Below are 26,342 nucleotides of genomic sequence, written 5' to 3' on the forward strand. Positions count from 1 at the left end.
TGGTCATTTGAAAAAAATAATAGTTCACTGAGTTATGCAAACCTTCCAAATGTTGACACATTTCATTACATAATACCAAAAAAATCACATTTGTTAATATCACCCCGATCTCATCATACTGGAAGGCCACCAAATCAAGGTGGTAGATAAAACGTTTCCAAAATTTCACTTTTCTCTTGAAAGCAAATTTTATCAGAAGAAACAAATGCCGTCAGTTGTTTTTCTGGATGTGACAGGCTTGCTTCATTCAGTCTTAGAGACAGCGTCTGACAAATACCCAGGATCCCATGCAGGAAACATTGCATTTAGTTGTCATGGCCACTTAGGCTTCCCTTGCCTGTGGCAGTTCCTCAGACTTCCCTTGTTTCTGATGACCTTGACTGTTTTGAGGAGTACTGGTTAAGTATTTTATACAGTGTCCCCCATTTGGGATTTGCCTGGTGTTTTTCTCATGATTAGATTGGGATGATGGGTTTCTGAAAGGAAGACCACAGAAGTCAACTACCATTTTCATCACATCATTTTGAGGGTCTGTAACTCAACACGACTTCCCCCTGTCGATGCTCTTCTTGATCATTGGCTGAGGTCGTATTTGTCAGGTTTCTCTTCTATAAAGTCTTTATTTTTACCCCCTTTTCCATACTATACTTACTAGAAAGAAGCCCCTATGTGCAGCCCTTTCTTAAGGGGCAGGGAATAATGTGGTTGTGTTTGGATTTTTCTCTCCAAGAGATATGTCTATTCTCCCCCACTTATTTATTTATTCACTCATTTATTTATATCAGTAGGTAGTCATGGATATTTACTTTATACTTCGGGTTATAATCCAATACTACTTTATCTTCTTGCTAAAATTGTTCCGGCTTTTTGGCCATTGGAAACTCCTTCAGTTGGCTACTGTTTCCCTTTGACATACCCCATCATCATGGAGCTTTTCTTTCCATTTTTGAGCACTAATTTACTTTCTGACCCTACAAGATGCTCTAGGTTCATTTTAAATATTTCCCGTTCCAGTCCTAGAATCAGCCACTTATCCAGTGCAATTTATTTCTCTAAATTTATTTTTTTATCTTTTTAACTTTAAAATATTCAGAAAAAATAAATGTACAGTTCAGTGAATTATTGTAAGGCACACACCCTTCCAGTGTTGCCCTGGAACTGGCTCATACAGCCTCCTAAGAGCTGTTTGTGTAATCTCTTCCCAGATCCACATAAAATGACATCATGTTGGTAGCTTGAAATTGGCCATGGTGGTAGTATTTACATGATGGAAATCAGAAACTGCTACAAGTCAGGGCTTTCTTTTCCCCTTGGAGAGTCAGTTGTTAAATACCAGCATACCACTGCTCGTAACCACCACCCCAGGAAAGAAATAAAACCACAAGCTAATAAATAAAACTTTGCCTGCCACCCCAGTAACCCTCCATGTTTTCCATCACAGCCCTCTCTCTCCAAAAGTAACCACTACCCTGACTTTACAGTAAGCACTTCCTTGTGTGTGTCTGTGTGTGTGTGTGTTTTAATACTTTTTATCATCCATGTATACATCCCTAGACACTATGGTTAATATCACACATTATTAGGACTTCCCTGCTGGTGCAGTGGTTAAGAATCCGCCTGCCATGCAGGGGACACGGGTTCGAGCCGTGGTCTGGGAAGATCCCACATGCCGCGGAGCAACGAAGCCTGTGTGCCACAACTACTGAGCCTGTGCTCTAGAGCCCGCGAGCCACAACTACTGAGCCCGCGTGCCACAACTACTGAAGCCCGTGCGCCTAGAGCCCCTGCTCCACAACAAGAGAAGCCACCGCAGTGAGAAGCCCACGCACCGCAACGAAGAGTAGCCCCCACTCGCCGCAACTAGAGAAAGCCCGTGTGCAGCAACGAAGACCCAACGCAGCCAAAAATAAATAAACAAATTAAATAAAAATCACACGTTATTTACACTGATGTATATTTAAGGCCTGTAATCTACAGACTGACTCTCCATCGCTTTCTTTTCTTTACAATTTATCTGTTGAAGCAAGTGGGCCACTTTATCAGTAGACATTCCCCCATCTGGATTTTCCTGATGGCATACTTATGGGTGTATTTCAACCTGTTTCTTTGTCCTCTATTATTTACCACATCAAATTGACATTGATAGGGTATCCCACCTAACACATTCTCTTCAAGTGTCCATGAAATATATCAAGACCACATCCATAAAACAAACCTCAACAAAGAACTGAAACCAAACTGAGTGTGTTCTCTGATCACTATGGCATTAAACTAGAAAGGAATAACAGAAAGGTAACAGGAAAATCTCCAAACACCTGGAAACTAAGTTACACACTTCAAAATAATCCAGGTGTCAAGCGGGAAATCTCAAAGGAAACTAGAAACAACAACAACATTGAACTGATATGCATATAGCATATGAAAATTTGTGGGACACAACTAAAGCAGTGCTAAGAAGGAATTTTTTTTTTTCTGGTAATGCCACGCAGCTTGTGGGAATCTTAATTCCCCAACCAGGGATCGAACCGAGGCTCCGGCAGTGAAAGCACCGAGTCCTAACCGCTGGACCACCAGGGAATTTCCAGAAGGAAATTTTTAACAACAAACGCTCACATTAGGAGAAAAGAAAAGTCTCAGATCAGTAGTCTACATCCTCACCTCAGGAACTTAGAAAAAGAAGGGCAAAATAAATTCAAAAGAATCTTAAGGAAGGAAATAATAGAGAGAAAAAAGCAATGAAATTGTGAGCAGAAAAGCAATGGAGAACGTCAATGGAACAAAATCTAGCTCTTTGAAAAGATCAACAAAATTGACAAACCTCTAGCAAGACTGTCATATAAGAGAGAAGACACAGATTACCAATGTTAAGATTGAAACAGGGAGTATTACTATAGACTCTGCAAGCATTAAAAAATAAGAGCTACTGCAAACAACTCTACGTAAATTTGGCAAATTAGATGAAATAAACCAATTCCTCAAAAAAATACAAACGACCATAATTCACTCAATATGAAGTACATAATTTGAATCTGGAATACATCAAAAACTCCTCAAAACCCAGCAGTTAAAGAACCAAACGATCTACTTTAAAAATGGGGAGAAGACAAGAAGAGACATTTCACCTAAGAGGATATGCAGATAACAGACAATCACATTCAAAAACATGCCATTAGGGAAACTCAGTATCAGTACAAGTGCTCACTATATCTCCCACACCCTGCTTTGCTTTTCCCCACAGCATTTACCATCACAATATGCAACATGTATTTATTTGTGTGTGTATTTATTGTCTGTCTCCCTCCAGTAAAATGTCATCTCTGTGTGAGTGGGGACTATGTTTTGTTCACTGCTTTTCACTGGCCAGAATTGTGTCTGGCAGGTGGTAAGCACTCAGTAGATATTTATAGAATGAATGAATACATGCTTTTGCAAGTTTAGATGGAACTAAGCTATGAGTTTTATCCATGGGATGCTGGTCTTTTCAAACAGTAGTTTTAATCACTTTTCCATTCTTGTATATGGTATTTGATTGAGTCCAATTTTCTGCTCCTTCCTGAGTCTTAGTAATTGATATTTTGTTAGAAAATCATCCATTTCCTCTAAATTTTTTGTTAGAAAATCATCCATTTCCTCTAAACCTTCAAAATAACTTCATTAGATTTAGATGTATTGGTCTCTTACAATCCTTTTATTCTCTTATCTCTTTTTCTCTTTAGCAAGGATCACCAAGGGTTTATCTACCTTACTGATTTTTTTTTGTTGCAAAGCATTAATTTTGCACGTATGTTTTGCTAATTTTTACCTCATTGAATTCACCTTTAACTTATTTTATCTATTTACTCTCTTCTGACTTACTTTATCGTCCTTTTCCCCCAAATCTCTTCGGTTGATATATTAGTTAGGATGAAGGCTAAATTGCTGTAGCAAGGGGATCCCAAAACTTCTTTGTTATTTTTCTTTCATGGAACAGTCCTGGGTAGGTAAGTGGTCTGTTCCATAAAGTCACTCAGGACACAAGCAAGTGGGAAAACCCTGCCATTCTCTAGGGCAGGGGTCAGCATACTACAACAGAGGGACAATTCTGCCTGTTGCTTGTTTCTGTAAATAAAGTTTAACGGCAACACAAAAATGCTGATTGCTTTACATTTTGTCTACGGCTGCTTTTGAGTTACAGTGGCCACCATGAGTAGTTATGACAGAGATCAGATGACCCACAAAACAAATTATTTTCTCTTTGACCTTTTTCAGAAAGTTTGTTGACACAGCTCTAAAGCAGTGTCCTGTGTGCATAATCAAAACTGGGTCACCACCCTGCCCTCATTCCAGCTGGTGGGGAGGGGAAAGGAAATGTGGAGAAGTCAAGCCACCCCCCCCCCCGTAGCTACACGTGGCACTTAACACTGTCACTCATATTTTATTGGGAGAACTTGGTTACATGGCCACATCTAGCTGCAAGGGAGTCTTGCGGGGGTAGCGTAGTTGGGCACCAACTAGACACGCCATGTTCCTGGCTACTGTTCTTTTACTGTGGTAAAAGGAGAGAATGGATTTTGGAGGCTAGCTACCAGTTTCCCCCATAGATAAACACCGAGTTCCTTTATTTTCTCTTTCTCTTTCAATAATGAAGAATTTTCAAGTCATAATTTTTCCCCTGCGCAACTTCAACTTTGACTCGGGGCTTTGGATATGATGCATTCTTCTTTTCACTGGCCTTTTTTGGGTAGTTCGTAATTTCAGTTTGGATTTCTTTGTTAAGTCCAAGGGATATTTAGGATGACGTTTCTTAGTTTTCAAGTAGTTATATATTTTTTCAAGTCATATTTTTGTTATTTATTTCTAATTTTATTAACAGAATGTGGCCCTAATATTTATCCCTTTGAAAATGCGTTTACATTTTATTTATGATCACTTGCATAAGAGATTTTGTAATACCTGGACATACATATGAGGGTGTATGTATTCCTTTTGCAAATGACAAAGTTTTTTTTAGTATATACATCAAGTTTGATTATATTATTTTACTTTTTTTTTGTTTTTTCTTTTATATTTCATTCTGAAAGAATTACTAATCTCTCTCATTGTAACAGAATTTTTGGAATTAAGTTCCTGCATTTTGAATAGTTTCCATTTATATATTTAGCTGCCATGGTTTTTGGTGCAACACATTTATAGCTATTACATCTTCCTTTTAAAATTGTGCATTTCATATTACTTTCTCTTCTTTTTCCTTTTTGAATGTTTTAATCTTAAGTCTATGTGTTCTGATATTAATAATGCTACTTGTGATGTCTTTTTTGCTTGTATTTATTTAGTACCTATTTCTCATCTATTTTTTTCCTAGGAGTTACTTCTTTTTTTGTATTTATTTAGTATCTATTTCTCATCTATTTTTTTCCTAAGAGTTACTTCTCTACTCTGTAAAATGAAGATTAAAAAAAAATGCCCTGCCTTTTGTGAGGATAAAAGAAGATAATGGCTGTGTGAGTGTTTGTAAACTGTAAAGAACTATACAAATGAGTAGTATTCTTTCTGCTACTGGGCCTAATAGTCTGCCTATGTTACTGGGAGAGTCAGATCCACTCTATCTATCTATCTATTTACCTATCTATCTATGTTTTTCATCTTTCTATCTTTCCATCCTGGTTATCATTCTAACCAATTTAATCATTAGCTAGTGGACTGTCTCTACTATTCCAACATATATAGATAACTGTACCAGGCACTTGCCAATTTTCATTGCCGACACAAGGAAGAATATTTATACTAATACTATTTTTCTATATGGCAACTTCTAGGCAGCCAGACATCTACAAGCCAGCCCAGGGCACTCAAAGTTGTGTGTCCAAAGAGAGGGACTGAGCCAAGGGAAGGTTTATCATTTTCACAACCTAGCCTTATAGGTCTCACAGCAGCATTTATGCTGCATTCTTTTTCTTAGATGTGAGTCATTGAGGTCAGTCCATATTCTAGGGAAGGGGAATTAGACAGCATCATTGGATGGGAGGAATATCAAAGATTTTGTGGACATGTTTTAAATTTGCTATAATCTGCTCTCTGGTCTCAAATTATTTACTTTTTCCCCATATGCAGATTACATATAACCTTCCCAATATCCCTAAAAATTACAGCACAGACTCAGGTTTGAGGTCAAGAATCTTGTTATCAGAACTTCCCTGGTGGCACAGCGGTTAAGAAAGAATCTGCCTGCCAATGCAAGGGACACAGGTTCCTTCCCCGGTCTGGGAAGATCCCACATGCCATGGAGCAACTAAGCCCGTGTACCAGAACTACTGAAGCCTATGCTCCTAGAGCCTGTGCTTTGCAACAAGAGAAGCCACCGCAATGAGAAGCCTGCACACCGCAATGAAGAGTAGCCCCCGCTCACCGCAACTAGAGAAAGCCCACGCACAGCAACAAAAAGACCAACACAGCCAAAGATAAATAAATAAATAAATTTATTTAAAAAAAAAAAAAAGAATCCTGTTATCTAAATCTGGTCCAGATATGGATGCGGCTCCTTGGGGACGGTGTCTCAAATGCAGCTCCTTGATACAAATCTCCACGTACAGCTCCTCTCAATCTGAGATCTGAGAACTAAAAAGACTAATGATCTGTACCCCAAACCTCCAATGTACAATGGAGGGACAGGCATAATAACTGCTATATGGGAGAACAACTCTCATTCATAAAGGGAAAAATAGGAGGCACACAAGGAATCACTGGTCTATACAGTTCTGAAATCCAGCTAGGCACATGTTGCTTTCATTAGGGCTCAGCCCACCATCTGGGGTGATTCAGCATGGCTCTAGGTTCTTGGTCCTGCCTTCTGAGTTAGTCTTCCTTTTTCATAAAACGTAGCTATGTTGGCAGCTGAGGAAATTTTGTAGCCTGCTTCTTGCCCAAATTGATTTGAGGGTAAAAATCCCTTTTCATTTCTACTGCCCCTGTCCCTTTCAGTCACGTTGATACTATTTCTTTTAAACCTTTGTGGGTTTCCTATGAATCAATTCATTAAAAAATTCACACCCTGAAACCTTGTTGGCTGGGCTGCAAGTGACGCTGCTGAGAGACAACAAACTTAAGATTCTTAGAAGCCCTTCTGTTTAATGGAGAAGGTCTGTGAGACACGCACTTCTCCATTTTGTATTGTCTCTGTCCCTTTCATGTCATGCTGATACAATTCCTTTAAAAACGTTGTGGGTTTTCTATAAATCAATTTACAAATCCATTCCATGAAAAAACACTCCATCCACAAGAGTCACTGAGTTCCAGTCAGGCTGCTTAGAGACAACAAACTTAAGATTCTTAGAAGCCCTGTTGTTTAGTGCAAAGGATCTTTTAGGCATGCCCTTGAGAGCCGTGGAGGGCATTTTGTCTGGCTGAATGGTTCTCTGAGGTACCGTCTTAGATCTTTCTGAGATATTAACAATGGAATTATAGTCCTACTTTGAATTTGATCTTCTCTCTGAGCCCTTTGTCAAATTGAATATCTTGGAATGAATGAAAATAATAATAGTTTTATTTTGAAGCCAGCAAGTCCTGGATCTTGTAGATCTTTCCTGAGCTTATCTCTCTTTTCTCTTATTTTGTGGTAGTTCCTTATAGCAGCAACAGAAAACTCATCCAGTTACCAAGGCTCTTTAGTTTTCTTTAATATGAAACAGTTCCTCAGTCTTTCTTTGTCTTTCATGACTTTGACACTTTTGAAGAATATTTTATAGAATATTCCTCAATTTAGGTTTGTTTGATATTTCCTCATGACTAAATTCAGGTTATGAAATGTTGGCAGGAATACCAGTGAAGTGAATGCTGTTGTGTTCTTCTCAGTGTAGCATATTAGGAGGTCTATTGACTTGTCCGATTACCGACGAGGTTCACTTTGATGAATTGTTTAAATAGGTGTCCACTGGTTTTTCTAATGCAAAGTTACTCTTTTTGTAATTAATAAGTATTTTGTGGGAAGATACTTTAATCCTATGTAAATATCCTGTTTTTCATCGTAGCTGAGCCCACTACTTCACACCCATGGATGATTCTCATCTGAAGTAATTATTACTCTGATAGTTGCCAGTTCATAGTTTTCTAATTTCATTATTCTTTCTCTGCAGTTATTACTTGTAATCCTACTTCTCTAGTTATTTATATTTAATCATTTTATTTTTATCACCATAACCTCGTATATTCTTGTCAGTCCATGGATTATAGTTTATTACTGTAACTATTTATTAATGCCCAAGTTTCCCAAATTAGGCCACTGGGTACCCATTCACGTTGGCTCCTGTGTCATTTTTCACATGTTCTTTATCATTCTTTGAACATTTCCTTATTTTCTGGTAAAAGATGTTCCAGGGTCATCTTGTATTTTCCTAGCCCCAGGTCGTAGAAGCAGCCATTTTTCCAAGGAGCTCCAAACGTTTTGGTGGAGAATGGTACTTAGAAACCAAGATCTGGGTGTTACTGTGCTCATTGCTATAAGTATCACTACTTCTAAGCCCTCTCAGGAGGCAAGTTAGGAAACATATGCGTGAGTGTGTGTGTATTTACATATACATACATCTACCTGTATACCACACACACACACTCTACAGAGTCTGTTGTGTTTTCCTTGTCTTGGTGGAACAGACATTTTGGTAATCCTGTCCGGGGAGAACTTCTCATGTTATTTTTGGAGTATAGTCTCCCGAACTCTCAATTTCTGCTTTCTTCTCTCCTGTGGATGCCCGGATACTGGCTCTCCTGAAACTACAGTGATAAAGGGCACAGGCCCTGGAGTCAAATAACCTGGTTTAAATCCTATCACTTCCTAGCAAGTCAATCTCACTGAGCCTTAGTTTCTTCATCTGTAAAATGAGGACAGTAATAGTACTGACAAGGGAGGCAAAGACACATGATTTTCATTATCTTCCCAGAATTTGAAATTTTGAGGTAACACATGAAACTTTAAAGAAATTTCTGCTTGTAGCCTTGCACGTTAAATTATGCCTCTTCCTTCCAACAGAGCTGGCTCCGGTGGGAAAACTTCAGACACCTGAAAGCAGAAGGAGCCAGGGATTGTGTCAGGAGGCCTGGGCCCTGGTCTTAGTTGTGTGGCTCTGTATAGCAGCTGTAACCGCCTGGTCCCATCTGTAAAAATGGGGGGAAAACCTCAGAGGTCTATTTTGGTTTTGATTTTTTTTTAAAAAAAAACATTGATTTTCACTGTGTATGTAGAATAAGCAAACAAAAAGGTTCCCCTTCAGTGGTCTTTTACTCATTGGCCTAACTGCTAAGGAGAAAAGGCAAATTAAATAAGATCTAAGGAGATTTCAAAATGATAATTTCTGTTAATGAGAACTTACCCTAGTACTTGATGAAATAAAATCTTAAGAACCCTACCAGGCTTCCGTGGTGGCATAGTGGTTAAGAATCCGCCTGCCAATGCAGGGGACACCGGTTCGAGCCCTGGTCCGGGAAGATCCCACAGGCTGTGGAGCAACTACGCCCGTGCGCCACAACTACTGAGCCTGTGCTCTAGAGCCCGTGAGCCACAACTACTCAAGCCCGCATGCCACAACTACTTAAGCCCGTGTGCCACAACTACTGAAGCCCGTGTGCCTAGAGCCCGTGCTCCGCAACAAGAGAAGCCACCGCAATGAGAAGCCTGCACACCGCGAGGAAGAGTAGCCCCCGCTCGCCGCAACTAGAGAAAGCCCACAGGCAGCAACAAAGACCCAAGGCAGCCAAAAATAAATAAGTAAATAAATTTTTAAGGGAAAAACAAAAAGAACCCTACCTACTGATGCTTATCTCTAGTCACTCAAGTTCCAGGAAGTTTAAACAGAGCTAAAGACTCCATAGTTAGAAGTGTTGAAGTACAAAGTTACAAGAATTGGGATCCTCAAAAGCTCTCTAGGGCTTCCCCGGTGGCGCAGTGGTTGAGAGGCCGCCTGCCGATGCAGGGGACACGGGTTCGTGCCCCGGTCCGGGAAGATCCCACGTGTCGCAGAGTGGCTGGGCCCGTGAGCCATGGCCGCTGAGCCTGCGCGTCCAGAGCCTGTGCTCCACAACGGGAGAGGCCACGGCAGTGAGAGGCCCGTGTACCACAAAAAAAAAAAAAAAAAAAAAAAAGCTCTCTAATTTTGGTCCATTGCAGTGAAAGCATTTAGAGTGGTTTATTTCTGAAGAAATGGTACTGTATTGTAGAATTTGCTCATTTTGATGCAGGAGGGCAGAACAAAATGTAAGGTTTAAGTATGATCACACAATCTTTTTGGCCGCGCCCTGCGGCATTTGGGATTTTAGTTCCCCAACCAGGAATGGAACCCGCGGCCCCTGCATTGGAAGCGCGGAGCCTTAACCACTGGACCGCCAGGGAAGTCCCCACGCAATCTTTAGTATATCAAATAAGACTTTCTATAGAACAAAGATAACCCAAGCATTAAAATTATCCTGTAGGGCTTCCCTGGTGGCGCAGTGGTTGAGAGTCCGCCTGCCGATGCAGGGGACACGGGTTCGTGCCCCGGTCCGGGAAGATCCCGCATGCCGCGGAGCGGCTGGGCCCGTGAGCCATGGCTGCTGAGCCTGCACATCCGGAGCCTGTGCTCCGCAACGGGAGAGGCCACAACAGTGAGAGGCCCGCGTACCGCAAAAAAAAAAAAAAAAAAAAAAAAAAAAAAAAAAAATTATCCTGTAAAATTTTTTCTAGGCTCAACTTTTAAAAGAGTATTTCTTTTAAACTATGTGTCCTAATTGTTAAGATGGTTGAGAAAGGTAAGAGCCATCATTGCCCTTCAGGCAACAAATATGTGTTGATTTTCTGCCGTGTGCAGGGAACCACGTGGACAGGGCTTTCACCTCCAGGGCTTAAAAGAATTAAAAAGGACAGACACATCCCTGAGAAGATCTAATAAACGTTCATAGGGAAAATAAGATACTTTTCAGTGGGTGAGAGCAAAGAAGGTATTGTGAATGGAAGAGCTATCATCAAGAAAGGGCTAGAGGATGCTAAGCTCTTGGCATGTGGCATTCACAGGCAGGAACAGAGAAAGCAGGCATTCCAGGGATGGAGAACACGACAGAGGGATGCGTCAGCACAAGGAACAGCGAGTGACTTAACATGAAAATGACAGAAGGAGGAAGAGGACCAAACGGGCGGACGCTGTCAAGAATGGAAGAGAATTTTCAGGGTCCTTCAAATCACTGACTAGTACTAACCTGAAGCTCTTTTAGTAAACATCCAATTTAGGAATAACTATGGAAACAGCATATGAAAGAATTTATCATAGAAAATACAACAGTAAGTGCACTTTACTCCTGTGAGAGATAATGTAACTTAGAAAACTAGGGATGAGGTGAACTCAGCTGCCTGTAGTCTGTAAACAAAATGGTCTTCGAGATGCTTATAAGGGTGTATATTACAGCCGATGATCACCACTAATTCTGGGTGGGAAAACCTGACATAGCTTAAAATCTTAAATAGGGCATAGCTTAGGCTATTAACCTACTTCCACAATGAACATTCCTAGGGCATGAAAGTCTGGTTACAGGAGCCGTCTTAGAAATGTCACCAGGTGTGTGTGGATACTAATAACAGATCAATTATGTGTTTGTAGAAACAGAGCAGTTTTGCAAGAACGACACTTTGAAAGGGGCCCCAAGAAAAAGATTAAAGTTCTCTAATTACAGCTAGAATAAACCAAAAGTTAAACCTTTGCAAAAATTCTACTACCATAAAACAGGAAACTTCCACAGCTGATGTGAGGAGCCATTGCACTTCCAACTCTCATCTCCCTCAGGATCTCAAGACCTTGACTAAGGTATTACTATAAATGGACCATGTTTTCAAAAAAGATTCAATCTACAAATGTTTCCACTTGTGCATTTAGAATAAACATTGGTTTACATGCCAAGTATGCCTCTCTTGGGCAGAACAAGATTAGCCTGTTTACATTTTTTTTTTTTTTTAAAGAAAACTTGCTCAGTAGGAGAAAACCATTTTCATCTGCAATGATGGCAACCGACAACAAGGTCCTACAGTACAGCACAGGGAACTATATTCAGTATCCTGTGATAAACCATAATGGAAAAGAATATGAAGAACGTATTGGGTTGGCCAAAAAGTTCGCTTGGGTTTTACGAAAGATGTTACAGAAAAACCCGAACGAACTTTTTGGCTAACCCAATATATACATGTATAACCGAATGACTTTGCTGTACAGCAGAAATGAACACAACATCATAAATCAACTACACTCCAATAAATAAATTTAAAAAATAATTGCAGCCAAAATAACAGTATGGAAAAGGAGAGTCTGAGAAATCCTTTATAGGTACCATCTCCATTAAGCGCTGTGCTCGTTTTCTCTTTCTTTTCTAAAGCAGTCGGAATCTGGGAATTTATGTTCTCTGCTATAACAGCATATCAGAGCGAAAGATGTTCCCACTTCTTCCAAGGTAAAACCGGCACCTCTAAAGAACGGCAATTGGAACTAGCTGTGGTAGTGTTTTCAGAGAAACTGAAGCAACGGGGTATGTATACCACAGAGATAGAGATTTATTTTAAGAAATTGGCTCACATGACTGTCGAGGCTGACAAGTCCGACACCTGCAGGGCAGGCCAGCAGGCTGGGGACCAGGGGAGAGCTGGATCTTGCAGCTCGAGTCCCCAAAGGCCGTTTGGAGACAGAACTCCCTTTTGCTTTGGAGAGCTCACTTTTTTCTCTTAAGGCCTCCAACTGATAGGATGAGGTCCACCCACATTATGGAGGGCAGTCTGTCTTATTTGAAGTCAGCTGATTATAAGTCACACCTAAAAAAGTACCTCCACAGCCGCATCTAGACCAGTGTTTGACTAGACCGGGCATCCAGTCTGGGTACCGTGGCCTAGCCGAGTGGACACATTAACCATCACGTTAGCCAAGAGTCAAACCTCCGCAGGATGGACAGGTTTACTATTGACCTTGTGTTGAATAGAATGCAGTCAAGACCTTCTGGGTCTTCTTTTGTTTTGTTTTAGTTTTAGGCTGAATCGCCAATATTTGACCATTTTTGATCTACAGAAATGGGTAACTGGGTGCAACTCAATACAATATTTACACGTTCCCACGGCTGCAGTGATGCTGTCCTCTTCACTCTGATGTTTGATCAGGAAACAGCCTTCTTTCTGTAAAGCTGACTTCTTTGGAACAGCCCTAGGGCTCAGCACGAAGCAGTGCCTTTTGCTTAAGAAATGCTTAATTCAGGAAAAGTGGCAGCAAACTCAAGCCGTCTATAGCCAGACTGAACCTTTTCCTCCCCTTAATGGTGAACCATCCGTAGGAACTTTTCAGTTAACAAAAACATGAATGAAAAAGTCTTTTAGCCCCACTGGGTCTATGGTGCAGTAAGCAAACTGCATTTCTAATTACTTTTCCATAAGTGAGAATATTCCTTAAGTGAATTAATCCCAAACATCCTTTTTCAGAGTATTCTAACTATAAAAAGCGATAGCATTTTTCTTTCTATAAATAGTCCTTGAAATATTTCATATGTGTGAATTTAAATGAAAATGTATTTAGTGTTAATGCTAAGAATTAACAAAGTAATGCTTTTAGATTTGCTGGAATTAAGTATGTAAAAAGAGGAACTGCAAAATTTGGGGTCACTGTGCATTTCCTTTACCTCTCTGAAGGTAGACAGCCTTAAGACAGGAAAGCCAAAGGTAAAGAAAGAATTTTTTCCTATCATACTAAAAAAGGTGCTATGAGATACCAAAAAAACAAACAAAAAAATTCTACAGTTGGTTCCTGGCCAGATTATTAACTGAATTTTCAGAATTAATGTCTCTCTTTCGAAGCTGCGTGACTGTTTGATGAATTTTAGATGAAATTGTTGCTCATCATTTTGGTCCAGATGAACTGTCAAGGGAGGCTTTTCAGCAAAATTTTAGACAAGTAGCCCAAAGGGAACTTCTAAAAAGATAATTTACAGGCAGGACTGACAGACAATAAGGGCTAAAGGAATGCTGACTGCCAGTTTTATCTCAGGTGAACAAGAAACATGATCAGTTTATACATTCCTACAGCCTTCGGGGGGTTGTTTGAATTCTCACCTGGATTAAAGTTTTGATGCATGATGTTCTGACTTTTTTATTTACAGTTTCTGTCCTTCCTTTAAAGGTTCAAAAGTTATAAAACAAAAGAAACCCTAGAACTTTACGTTTCATTTCAGCAACCGAGTATTGTCCTAGAGGCAGCTATTAGAATCTTATATTTATCGAATGAGAAAATATTTAAAATTCAAAGGGAAAAAATGTTATACCAAATAGAAATTTATCATCTATTAAAATTTCAGGAAGATCTACATTATCTAAAGCCATTCTATAATTTTTATTCATATATTTTGTGGAGTTCACATATCTTTTTCTTACAGCAAACATAACACTGTAGGCCACAAGAAGCTGCAGCACTCTTGTTTAATTAGCAGCAAATTAATATTTTATATCTGGGTAACTGGACAATAAATAGCTGCTTCTTTGGGTGTGGATGTTTAAAATGTAGTTATCACTGCAGCTTCATAATGTGATTGCTAATTTACAGAGCTTATACACACACAAAAAATACGATCTTTGTCTATATTTTATACAAATACAACAGTAGTTTGTGAATACATTTTAAGTACATGATATACATGATAAGCCACTTGATTTCCCATATCACAGAATAGCGATTTTAAATGCAATAAAAATATACAAAATTCAGCCTGGAATGCAGAGTTTTTCTTTTCTATTTTGACTCAAAACTTTATCATTAGAACATTTTTAGAGTACTAGTCCAAACACTTTTTCCATCAGCTAAAAATACAATCTCAGCAGTCCAGCTTATGTTCAGGCATGATGCAATCCATTTCCGAATGGATTCCCAGTTTTTGTTAAATTCAAAGGGCTGTTAGTAACATACAGCATGTTCTTCACGCCACACCATATCATAAAGCCCACGTTTCGTTCTGAGTTATAGTCACCTTGTGGACAAAGCTGGGTTTTGTTCTGGTAACATCTGCACGTCCGAGATTTCCTTTTGCAAGTGCACGTGAATACATTGTTGTGGGTGGTGTAAAAGTCTTGTTAAAGACAAATGAAGTCACAGTATAAAAATATATTGTACACCTTTACGCCTAATGTAGTCCTTTTTTTCCTATGGATAAAAAAAACACGACTGAATGAGACAGAGAAGTTTGTAGCACCATGAAGAGTTGTATCCCAAGTTACATTAGCAGCATATGATCCAACAGAATATTGAAGGAGTGCTTCTGAGGAGATACACATTCATTCTGGTTCATCTGTACCACTGAAGCTTATACAATGAAGTGTTTTATACATTAGCAATAGTTCTGTTATTTCTAAGCTAGATAACTTATCAAAAGACACTGCCTTCCATCCTCAGAGGGCTGACAACGTTGGAGAAGGGCCTGGGGGGTGATCTGAGCGTGCCTTTACCATTGTGGGTGGGATCATCTCGATTTAGATGATCAGAAAGGAGCTCTGTATGGGTTTTTAGCACAGAACTACACAACACAACTTATGTGGCTCTATGGGATCACAACAGACTATCTGTGTGGTAGACAGCTGCTGACGCAGTATGAGAAGAATAAGACAAGGTCAACGTAGGCACTCATTTCTCAGAGATAACAGTCTGCCACTGCTAATGAAGAATACTCAGTATCTGAAAGATCTCCTCCAACGCCACATGGATCTCAGTAGGCTAGAAGCAACTTGGGTGAACTGGTATTTTTTTTTTTTTAATTTACATACTGGGAAGACAGTGTGTTTTGAGACACGTAAACCTTGTAAAAAAATAAACCATTGTAAAACCTTATGAAAAGACACACACTGATTCTGTGCAATATAGCAAATTGATAAGAAAACACTGTAAAAATGTACCTGTTTAAAATACCATCTACCATTTTTGAACACAAAGCATTATATATCAAAGGCCTACATATATATCATCTAACGGCACTTGAAACAAATTATAATAAGTCTTAAAATAAAAGGCATAACCTATAAGAAAGTTTCTGTAAAGGTTTAGATTCGTTTTGAAAGTGCTATATCTTGTAATATGTGTAGTATAGAGGTTGACCAAGCTCTATTTTGTAAAAAAATATTGGCCTATATATGTGTATTGCTTTCTAGATGAATGATCCTGAAAATATGTACTCTTTAACATTCATTATTAGCTTCATAAAGCAATCAGCTCTGGCTCATGTTTCAGTCAGTATATGGTTTTTAAAAACCGCTACTGTCCAAATTAACACAATACGTCACTATATTCCACAAGGGACTAAGAATAGTGAAAGCACAAGCAACAAATAGGCAAAAATACACAGCTTGGAAGAAACACGAAACGAAATGAAAAAGCTGCACAAGGAGTAGTGCATCATCAGCCAGGACAACGTTCTGGAAAATGGAACCTGCCAAGAGGATTTTAAGATGCACGTTGTAACAGTGACCAACAGCTATAAAGGTGGTATTTGCATCCATCGGTGGAGAATATTGCTTACGGTGTCAAGATCCTTCCACACTCATGCTTTCTGTGTCTGGTGATCTAATTTGTACAAACACATGGAAGGTCAAACTGAATGAGGTTCAATATCTTGTCTGAGGTCCAAATCCTAAACTGAAATATTTTTACTTAATGATAATCCCTTTTTTTTTTTTTTTTTTTTTTTTTAAACCAAGCAAAGGCACTACTAGAAATTCCAGGGATGATGATTCTGGCCACCGGAGAATGAAAACAGCATTGGCAACAATTATTTTTAATCACATCCAGTTGACATAAAAATGTGTCAATTTTTTTGTTTTTTTTTTTGTTTTTTTTAGGAAAAAAAAAAAAAAAAGAGCCAGTTCGGTGTTACAGCCTTGTCAGACCATTGTGCAATTAAAATAAATGAGTCAGCCTCATGTTTAATATAGATTCTCTCAAAAGGGGTTTAGTGACCGCTACAGTCAATTTAAAAAACAAATTAGCTGAATTCCCTCTTACTTGGAAGTGTTATTTCAAGTCTGTGGGGCAGCAACAGGCAAAGGGGTGTACATATGAAAATATGAGTCCACAATTTTAGCACTGGTGCCCTGGAAGATATGCCTCCACGTATTTGAATTCCACGCAGGGCGAGAATTAGGCTAAAAATATATATACCTACATGGCACCATTCCCCATTTCCAAAATGCTTTATTTAATAAATCCTGGTACTCCCTTTTTAATTTTTTTTTAATTAGCAGTGAAATACAGCCTACTAAGGCCAACGTCTCAGTTCGTTATTCTGACTTCTTTTTCAGCAAATTTTAGACAAAATAAAGTAGTGCTTCCACACTTGTATTTGTGATTTCTATTTAAAAATAGGTTTTCTATTTATTTGTGCTCTGTCACCAGATTTCTTTCTCCTTTTTTTTTTTCCAATGGTGATTAAAGCAATATTGAACACTAATCATTCAACTAGTGATTTAAGTAAGCAATCTGTTTCATAGAAACTAAAGGAGGCGGAAATAAAGCAGAGCTAAACGCCTACTTTCAGAGCAAATATTCTCCTAATCAAAAGCTTAGGAGCAGTTTGAAAAATTTAAAAATGTATTTCCTTATTAACATATATAATTTTAATGCCTTTGGAACACACTTTTTTTAATAAAATGTAACTTTTAATAATAAAATTTAAATACATACGTATAAAAACTACTGCTCCTAGGATTAAAAAAAAAACAAACAAACATAGGAGCATGATAAAATAACAGGAGCCCAAGCTCCTTAAGAGCCACTCTGATTCTATGAAGTGCGACGTGTGTGTACATACATATAATATATATAGTGAAACCCCCATTTACATTATTACAATTTACATTTCTCCACAAATTATACTACTCCCCAATATTTTAAATAGTGTATTCTATTCAGTAATCCGCACTCATTTTTAGGAATTCTTGGTAAACATCGAAATCTGCAGTGATAATTGGCCCTAAAAACGGGAAAAGAAGCTTCCACATAGGGCAGATGAGTGCTCAGAAATATTTTTCTCTCTCTTTTTTTAAAGAGATATATACTCTTCTATAAACCCTCCCTCCTCATACCCACCCCAACAGACAGGGTCCCCAAATAAGGTGTTAACAAGTGCTTACTAGATATGTTTCTTAGGTTGATGCCCCAACTGATTATTAGCAAAACAGAATAATAATTCGACCTTTGAGAACATATGCTGGTTGCCTAACATGAAGAAAGCCCATAGTAACTGTTGTATTCATTGAACACAATGTTCTCGATTGTTCTTTTCACAATCACTAAGATAGTGCTTGTTTTGCTTTACTTTTCTCCCTCCCTCTACAAATTCAACTTATTTGCAACGTTCCTCCTATTTCCCAGGGACGTGTAAAAGTGGGGTTTTACTGTATATATTTTTAGTCGCTTAAGACTTTGTGGTCATTCCTCAAATAGTTTTCGAATGCATTTAACTTTAAAGTCTCCGTCCAAAAATAGCAAGGAAAGATGAATTAACACTGAATAAGAAAGATGCCATGGGAGCAGGGCTGTTGTTTTGTTTTCTGTTTTTGGTGCTTAGGGACCACGAACTGCCTCAAATTCAGCAAGAAGTGACATAAGCGATGTGCTTTGACTTGACTCCTAAGGGATCTCGTTTCCACCCAGGCGACAGGGGACGCGATCCCCAGACAAGTTCCCAGGCAGAGCTGCAGGTCTCACATCTGTCTGCCCGCCTAGGGTCTCTCACCCTAGAAGCGGAGACACCTCCCCTCCGCCCCCCTCCCCCCCATCCCCTGCCGGGATAAACACACCTGTGTTCCCCAGCGGCTCTGGACTCTGGACCGACTGTACACTGACAATCCAAGGAGAACTGCTGGCTGTGCTTGACCTACCCTCTGGCCATGTAAGGTGGAAACGACGAAAGAGATCCACCCAGAGACTGACTGAAGACTCTGACGCCATACACTATTAGTGTGAATCGAACGAAAAGAGAGCAAGAAGTATAAAACGTGGCAAACATCCTGTGTACGAAATTAAGGCCAACTCTTAAGTAACGTGGAATGCCGTGTCACCTTACTAGGGGTCTCTTTTTGCTACAGATACTGGTGCTTTGTGTTTCGGTTTTGTTTTCCTTACATGTGCATAATAAAGACGGCAAACATTTGAGCCAGACGATAGCAAGTCTTCAAAATATACTGACCTGAAATTATGGTCTATCTAAGAAACATATGTCATGTCCCCAGACTGGATTCTTAATTCATTTGAAGCTTTTGATTATTAATCCATTTAGAGGCTAGTAGAAATTTTACAACTCTCAGGTCATTCATATACATTTTAGAAAATTTAACTCTCTTGCAAAATTTTTTAATGAGCCAAATGTCAAAAGGTAGAGCCATTGTTATTGGACAAAAAAGGAAAAATTTAAGATCTAACAGTAATTGGAACACGGGGTTGGTAAGACTTTACTACTAATAATGGCTTTCCTGTATGAGAAATCATCTTAAATTGTGACAGTTGGCAGTGAGTCAGGACAAAATACCCAGGTAAACATAACTGAACACAAATGGTTCCCAAGCTCATTTAAAAAGCTAGTTTCTATTTTATACTGGCTTAATGAAAACTGGTACTATACAGAAGCAGAAATTTTTATACTGTCTGCAAGTAGGCACTAAAATAAAAATGGTCACCTAAGGCAGGGCTACACACACACTTCTGTAACGGATCCGCATCGTGGAACCTACTGAAAAGCTTGGTGGAAACGTGGCAGCGTTGTGCTTGTGCTTAAACTACTGGTGAAAGCCGCTGATAGTGAGTGCAGAGAGCCCAGACCTATGGTGCCGGCAGGATCCGGAAGTTCCTGGGTTTGTGGCGGGAGCTGAGCCACAGAAGAATGTGCCTCCTCCTGCGGAGAGCTCACCCCGAGGCTCCCCACCGATATGGGGTTATAGGGGGGACCGCTTAATGGTATGAAATTAAACAGCTGAGAAAAGTCCAACGCTGCTGTGTTCAGGGGCTCGCTGATAGAAATCGAGCTTTTTGACAGGGAGAGGTCCCCCGTGCCGTCATCCAGCGACCCGATCTGCGGCTCCAACGCTAGCTTAGACGACGATGCTTGAGAGTCCTGGGAAGAGGGGGGCACGCTGCCTTGCAGTTCCATCAGGTAGCTCTCGATCTCCCCCTTCAGCGGCTGCTCCTTTTCGGGGATGGAAATGGCGTATGAGGTAGAACTGAACGGGTATTTGAAAGAAAGGTGGTGAGAGGGGTGGACAGCATCCATGTCTATTGGGCACGTCATGCCCAAAGGCAGGGTTGTGATCATCTGGTGGGCAGATCCCGAGCTCTGCATGGACTGGAACGGAGTGTTGTAGAGGTTCAGCTGCAGCGTGTTTGTGAACGGCTTCGACAACAGTTCGCTGGAAGGCAAGGACATCACCGGGAGGAGCTCGTCCTTGATGGGCACGGAGACGTTGCAGGTAAAGGGATCCAGGAAGTCCACGGGCTCCGTCTTGACCTTCCGGAGTTCCTGGTTGTGACTCTTCTTCATGTGCCGCGTCAGGTGGTCCTTGCGCCCGAACCTCTGTGCACAGTACTGGCAGAGGAAGTCCTTCCTTCCCGTGTGCACCACCATGTGTCTGCGCACGTCTTTGCGCGTGTAGAAGCGGCGGTCGCAGTGCTCGCACTGGTGTTTCTTCTCCTTCACGCCCCCCGACGACTTGCCCGCGTGGGACTTCAGGTGCTCCAGCAGCACGCCCGTGCTCTCGAACGTCTGCAGGCAGACCTTGCAGGTGAGGTCGCCGCTCGTGGCCGCGTGCAAGGCCAGGTGCCGCTTGAACCCGAGCTTGGTGTTGTAGTTCTTGCCGCACTCTTCGCACGTGAACGTCTCTTTGTTGGGGTCGTGTGTGTGCAGGTGATTCTTCAGGTGGTCCTTCCGGTGAAACATTTTCTCACAGTAATTACACTTGTGGGTTTTCTCGGGAGAGTGCGTGGCCATGTGCCTTGAACACAGACATATTCTGTCAGCATCACGACAAAAACCGCCCGACCTCACTGTTCAAACGGAAGCTAAGCTGCTAGGCTAACCCAGAACTTCCCTCGGCTCGGACACTCTTTTAACTTAATATGCATCTGCTACGAGGGTAGTTACCACACCTAAACACTGCAGAGCTGGAGCCATCTAAGTCGCCACTTTAGTTTTCACTGGTTTTTAGCGATTACAAACGTTAACGAGCAAGGCTGAATATACTCACGTTAATGTCCACACCCTTTTCTTGCAATTTCTTTTTTTGTACAAACGGAAATTCTACTCTCATTAAGCATTGCATTAAAAAAAAAAATCCAAAAACACTAACCCATAAAAGTCTGTGACTCAGAATGCTAAAACTAGCCAACGTCTAATCTACTTAACATTTCTCTCTGCAAATCAGCGGAAAGATGTGGATACAAATATATACGTTTACAATGGCTTCACATGGCCAACATAATAGAAAATAGAATCTGAAAGACAAATAGAGTTTAATACCTTTGTAATTTGTACTTAGAAACAAAGGCTTTCGTGCAGTCTTGTTGTATGCACTTGTAGGGCCTCTCTCCTGTGTGAGAGTAGGAGTGGACCTTTAATTTCTCAACACTGTTAAAGGCCTTGTCACACAGTTGGCAAGGAAAGTTTTTTCTTGGTTTGGTTTCACCACGCTTACGTTTCCCTGAAGGGACTTTCTGGGTATCTCTTACTTCTGACAAATCACCAGGAATGACAGTGGCCATCGCAGCCTAAACCAGGCCTTCTTGTTGGACACTTGGGAACTGCCCAACTCCACTAAATGATTTAGCTTTAGGTGGCTTCTCAAGTTTCATGTGGTCGTAAAAGAAAGCAAAAAGGGACTGGAAAAAAAAAATAAGAAACAACTAGTTTGTAACTAGATTTAATTTTTAAAAGTTTTATTTGCTATGTGATGCTTTTGAATTAAAAAAAAAAAGAAACCATAAAATGGATTCAGCTGGTCTAATGTAATATCTGTAGGCTTCTTTATATTTGTCAAAACACATATTAACGCATTGCTCAGAATGAACAGTTCACAGATCCCCTGAAACCCCACCTGACAAACGTCGTACTCAGGGAAAGCGGTCGGGAGCTCTCGGGAAGCATCAAGTCATGATACTAAAAGTGGATTATTAAAGCCTCACTTCTTACAAGGGACTAGAGAACATAAGTCTCGCTAAGCACATAAAAATGTTTCCGCAAATGTTTTAATGTCTAAAACTCATTTGTGCAATAATTTGTGCAAGCCAGGTCTAGTCACGCTCCGTGTTATAGGAAAATATAGATTAGCAGCCGAAAACTCTTTCAGGCGCCTTGTGAACCGTTTACTCCAGGGAAGGAGTACTCAAGGCACAGACACCAGACGCCTGAAAGAGTTGAACGCATCGCCCAAATTGAAAATTGATTCTTTATACCAGTGTCATCACACACAGAGGGATTTCTGAGTCAAGAGCAGAAATGACTTGTCTTCATAACAAACATGCATTCTTGAAATGGTAAAACCTTTTGGTGTTACATTAGGTGAGGATCAGGGTTCCCTGTCTCTTGGGTGGAAGCAATGATCTGGCTGGAGTAATTTCCCCACCGTTTTTCACATCACAGGAAATGATGCTGTTCTTTGGGCACCCGAGGTGAGTGGAAGAGCCAGAGCTGGGGGACCAGAGTCTCTGACACACCTGTGACCCGTGTGGGTGTGAGCACACCAGTGGGCCTTGTGGCTTAGAGCACAATACCTGTGCAGGGATGCATCAGTGTAGAGGTGTGGCAGGTTGTAAAAGGTGTGTCAGAGTTTCAATTCATTATCGGTGCTGTGAGAAGGAAGGAAATGTATATATTGTATGGCAAAGAGTATGTCTACCTAGACAAAAACTTCAATTGACTGAAACCTTTGAAAATTTGTGGACAAGAGATAGGAAATATTATCAACTGTATTTCTCAGAGGAAGAAACCAACTCCCCAAAGATCCAATTGATATAAACGAGCTAAATGGTTCCTCAAGGTTCATGAATGCTAGTTTTTAGCAAGGTATTTATTTTTAAGAGACACAGAAATAATACCAGCAACCTCTTTGAAAAAGATCTGATTTTAAATTGAAAATTGGCATGTGGCTAAATGACTGTCATCAACTACTAATCAATTGGATTTCTCATCCTATCATATATTCAGAAAACAATGAAAACCAATTTCTTTGTTTCGCTTGTGTTTTGGCATCAGACTGACACTTGCCCTCGCGAGCTAGAAGGATGATCTGACTTTTGCAGATTCCAGTTATCCTTTTGCAGGAGCTCCAAATTTAACCTACATTTTTGTAAAATTAAGTGTACATTACAACAGATCCTATTGCATTTTAATGTAGAGGCTATCATTAAACAGGCAAAATATAGCAATTATCCACTCATTTGATTAAAGTGTACAGCATATGGGTAAATTAATTGGTGTCTGGTTCACACAGCCTTTCTTCTTCAGTAGGTAGATACAGGCAAGGCCTTGCTACACGCTGTTCAAATTGCCTACGTCTCCTTTGCAGTTTAAAACTGACATTAACACAATGAATGCAACTGACATTACTACTGCTAACACAGTATGTTCCCTCTGGTTTTAGATTTTTCTGCATCTCAAGGACTTGTTCTTTTCCTGTTATATTTTCATTCAAGAGACAGCTTCTCTGCCTCTCTCAGAAATATCTAAACAGCTATTCTGCTGTAACCAGTAATGACACTGTAAATTGGTATAAAGCATTCTGCCAGAGCAGGAAAAAAGAATAATTTTGACTCTCTTATTTCCTAACATGATGCTTTTGTGCACCTATTTAGAACATTGTGGGAAACAAGCTGATAAACTTTTCAACTGTAAAATCAACATGGAATGCGAAGTATCTAAATCCCTGTATACAGCTAATATCTGAAAATATTTCAAAGACTGGTCGTATTTTGCCATTATTGTGTTATGAGACCCAACCATAATTGGGCAGAGAATTCCAGTTGAGAAAAATAACAACTTCTAAGTTACTGAAAAGAATGTACTAAAATTGCACCATGAAACAACAAACATTTGATCATATGAAAATTGGTGATACTCAATATGGAGTAACAAATGAATTCTGTTATCTTTGGATGTACAGACTGAGCAATGAAGAATTGCAGATTTCAAATATTACACTTTTCTAAGACCAGCTGAAATTTTTTCATGGCTAACAATATCTTTTATCTCAATATATTACAAAACTCAAATTACTTATAGGTGCATTTAAGAACTACAGGATAAACATAAAGTTGCGAGCTCAACATTGAATAAAAATCCAAATTCATAATATTCATAGCAATCAAATACTTTAAAGATACGTGCATAAAACTATAGTGATTTCTGTTCAATGCATACCTGATGACAGATGGAAAAAGCGTCAGACCTTGATCTTAGCCAGTTCCATTGACTCTTCGTGGAAGAGAGCGGAATCCAGTCCTTCCCATTTTGGCCAATCTATGAAACAAAAAATAAGAATGGACTACACTCTAAACGGAACCAGTCCGCAAGTGATGGAAAATACAGGATCAAAGAATGGCAATTTCATGACACATGCTTTCATTCCGTACTCTGCTGAAGAGTCATGCATTAATTTTCACCAATTGCAAATCTTTATTAGTTCAAAGCACATTTACATGACCAAATTAAGGCAGAAACAAAAAGTAAAACAGTGTTACCTAGATAAATGGCATTTGGTGATGCTGAATGACTCCCCACTTCTTTCCCAAATTCAATTTAATTTTTTAAACCTAACTCGCCTACTGAGAGAAATGGATATTAGGGTTACTATTTGTAAACCAAACGGATCAAGTTTTCATTAAGCTAAATAATATTCGGGAAGAGACAAGCGCAGTTCTCTCCCGGGGAGAGCACACCTGTAGCCTGACAGCAGCCAGCAGGCTCCAGAGGACAGCACCTCCCAGGCTCACATGGCACGCGACGGTGCAACGTGGGCTTCTCTGGGCTACATCTGTGTTACCTGCGATACCTGCCAATTTATTTCTCAGAACGCTGCAAGTGCTGCTGAAATGTAGCAATAACTCTGTGCTCCTTAGATTTCAAAAGCATGCAAGGGAAGTTAAATATAGGTTTGCTACAGGAGAAGCGGTGTCAGGAAGAAAGCATCATTTGGTTTTAAGAGATCATTGTTGAGAAATCTTAAAATATCTTAAAAAATGCTATTAGTAGCATGATCCTCAGTAGACTAAGAACGCGCATAGAAAAAAAAATCTAATAATTCTGACTGTACACGTAAATGTGAAAAGAATAATGGTCAAAAAGCAGAAAAAAATCAGAATGATCTGTTATAGAGAGTACAGGGTAGTAAACCCTGAATAGTTTGAAGATGACCATTCAGAAATCATGATTATGACAACTTGAGAGGGATAATACAAATCAAATAGTTAGAATAAGATTCACCAATGACAGGTTAAATGAAAACCATTTTACTTAACATTCTAAACACGAATCTAATTAATTTCCCCTGAAATCAAATTTTCACATACTTTAAGAATTTGATGATGTGTAAATAAAATATTTAATAGAGGGCATTCAAGCATCATTACAAAAATACTAAGGGTATATTTGAAAGCAGCATTATTCTCATAGTTTAAAAGACAAGAAAAATAAAAATTTAGACTAATAAAGGATGTTTAAAAAGTTAAAGCAAAAGCTCAATTTTTTTTGTAAAGCACAGGACATGCATAAATGGAAGAACTGAATTCTGCACATCAAAATTGCAAAATAATAAAATTAACTTTGTAAATACTTACTTGCCCAGGGCACATACTAAGTTTTGGGTAGGCTAATTAAGAATACGAAAGCCTATTTTGTGCATTGTTATTTTGATAATGTAAATACCTTACAAGTGGAGGGTGTTTTCATCTCTATTACCTCCCTGGAATTCAATGGACCTGAGAGGTGGATGCTTTTATCACCATATCCATTTTAAGGTGAGAGGCCCAGAGAAGCTGACCATCTCGACAGCATATATGTGGTCAGGAAGGGGCTAGTGCCCTACGTCACTCTTATTCTACTGCATTCTAGGAGAAGGGCTGATTGGCAAACCAATTTGAGAGTGGATAAATCCTGTCATTGCACTTAAAAGGCGAGAACAGGTGACAGTACCTATTTCTCTATCAGAGCTGCCAATACGATCCCCAAACAGAAACACATTTAAGATTTATAAAGTTTCCTTTAAATAAAGACAGTTGGTAAAGTAATCTTTAAGTAATTTAAATAGCAGTTAAAAGAACAACTAGTATATCTGTCTTAGTGGACAGTGATTTGGGTAGAAAAAAATC

The 26,342-nt window shown here is 39.6% G+C and overlaps 1 protein-coding gene across 4 annotated transcripts in view; it reads right to left on the bottom strand.

The window, feature by feature from the left end:
• Positions 1 to 14,339: 14,339 nt before the first annotated feature.
• PLAG1 (PLAG1 zinc finger) overlaps positions 14,340 to 26,342 on the bottom strand; it is a 51,253-nt gene continuing 39,250 nt past the window's right edge. The window contains exons 2-5 of one of the 4 annotated variants that reach the window (XR_009536339.1): positions 24,397 to 24,495; positions 21,502 to 21,860; positions 19,670 to 20,977; positions 14,340 to 15,149 (exon numbers count right to left, since the gene is read on the bottom strand). Coding sequence is in view for 2 of the 4 variants with exons in the window: in XM_060127571.1 (XP_059983554.1) it covers positions 15,080 to 15,149; positions 19,724 to 20,977; positions 21,502 to 21,743 (1,566 nt within the window). In the remaining 2 variants the exon portion in view is untranslated. The remainder of the gene's footprint in view (positions 15,150 to 19,669; positions 20,978 to 21,501; positions 21,861 to 24,396; positions 24,496 to 26,342) is intronic. The other 3 variants (XM_060127571.1, XM_060127572.1, XR_009536340.1) reach the window with 3 other exon arrangements.

This window comes from Lagenorhynchus albirostris, chromosome 17, assembly GCF_949774975.1.
Source record: "Lagenorhynchus albirostris chromosome 17, mLagAlb1.1, whole genome shotgun sequence".
Classification (NCBI taxonomy): Eukaryota; Metazoa; Chordata; class Mammalia; order Artiodactyla; family Delphinidae; genus Lagenorhynchus; species Lagenorhynchus albirostris.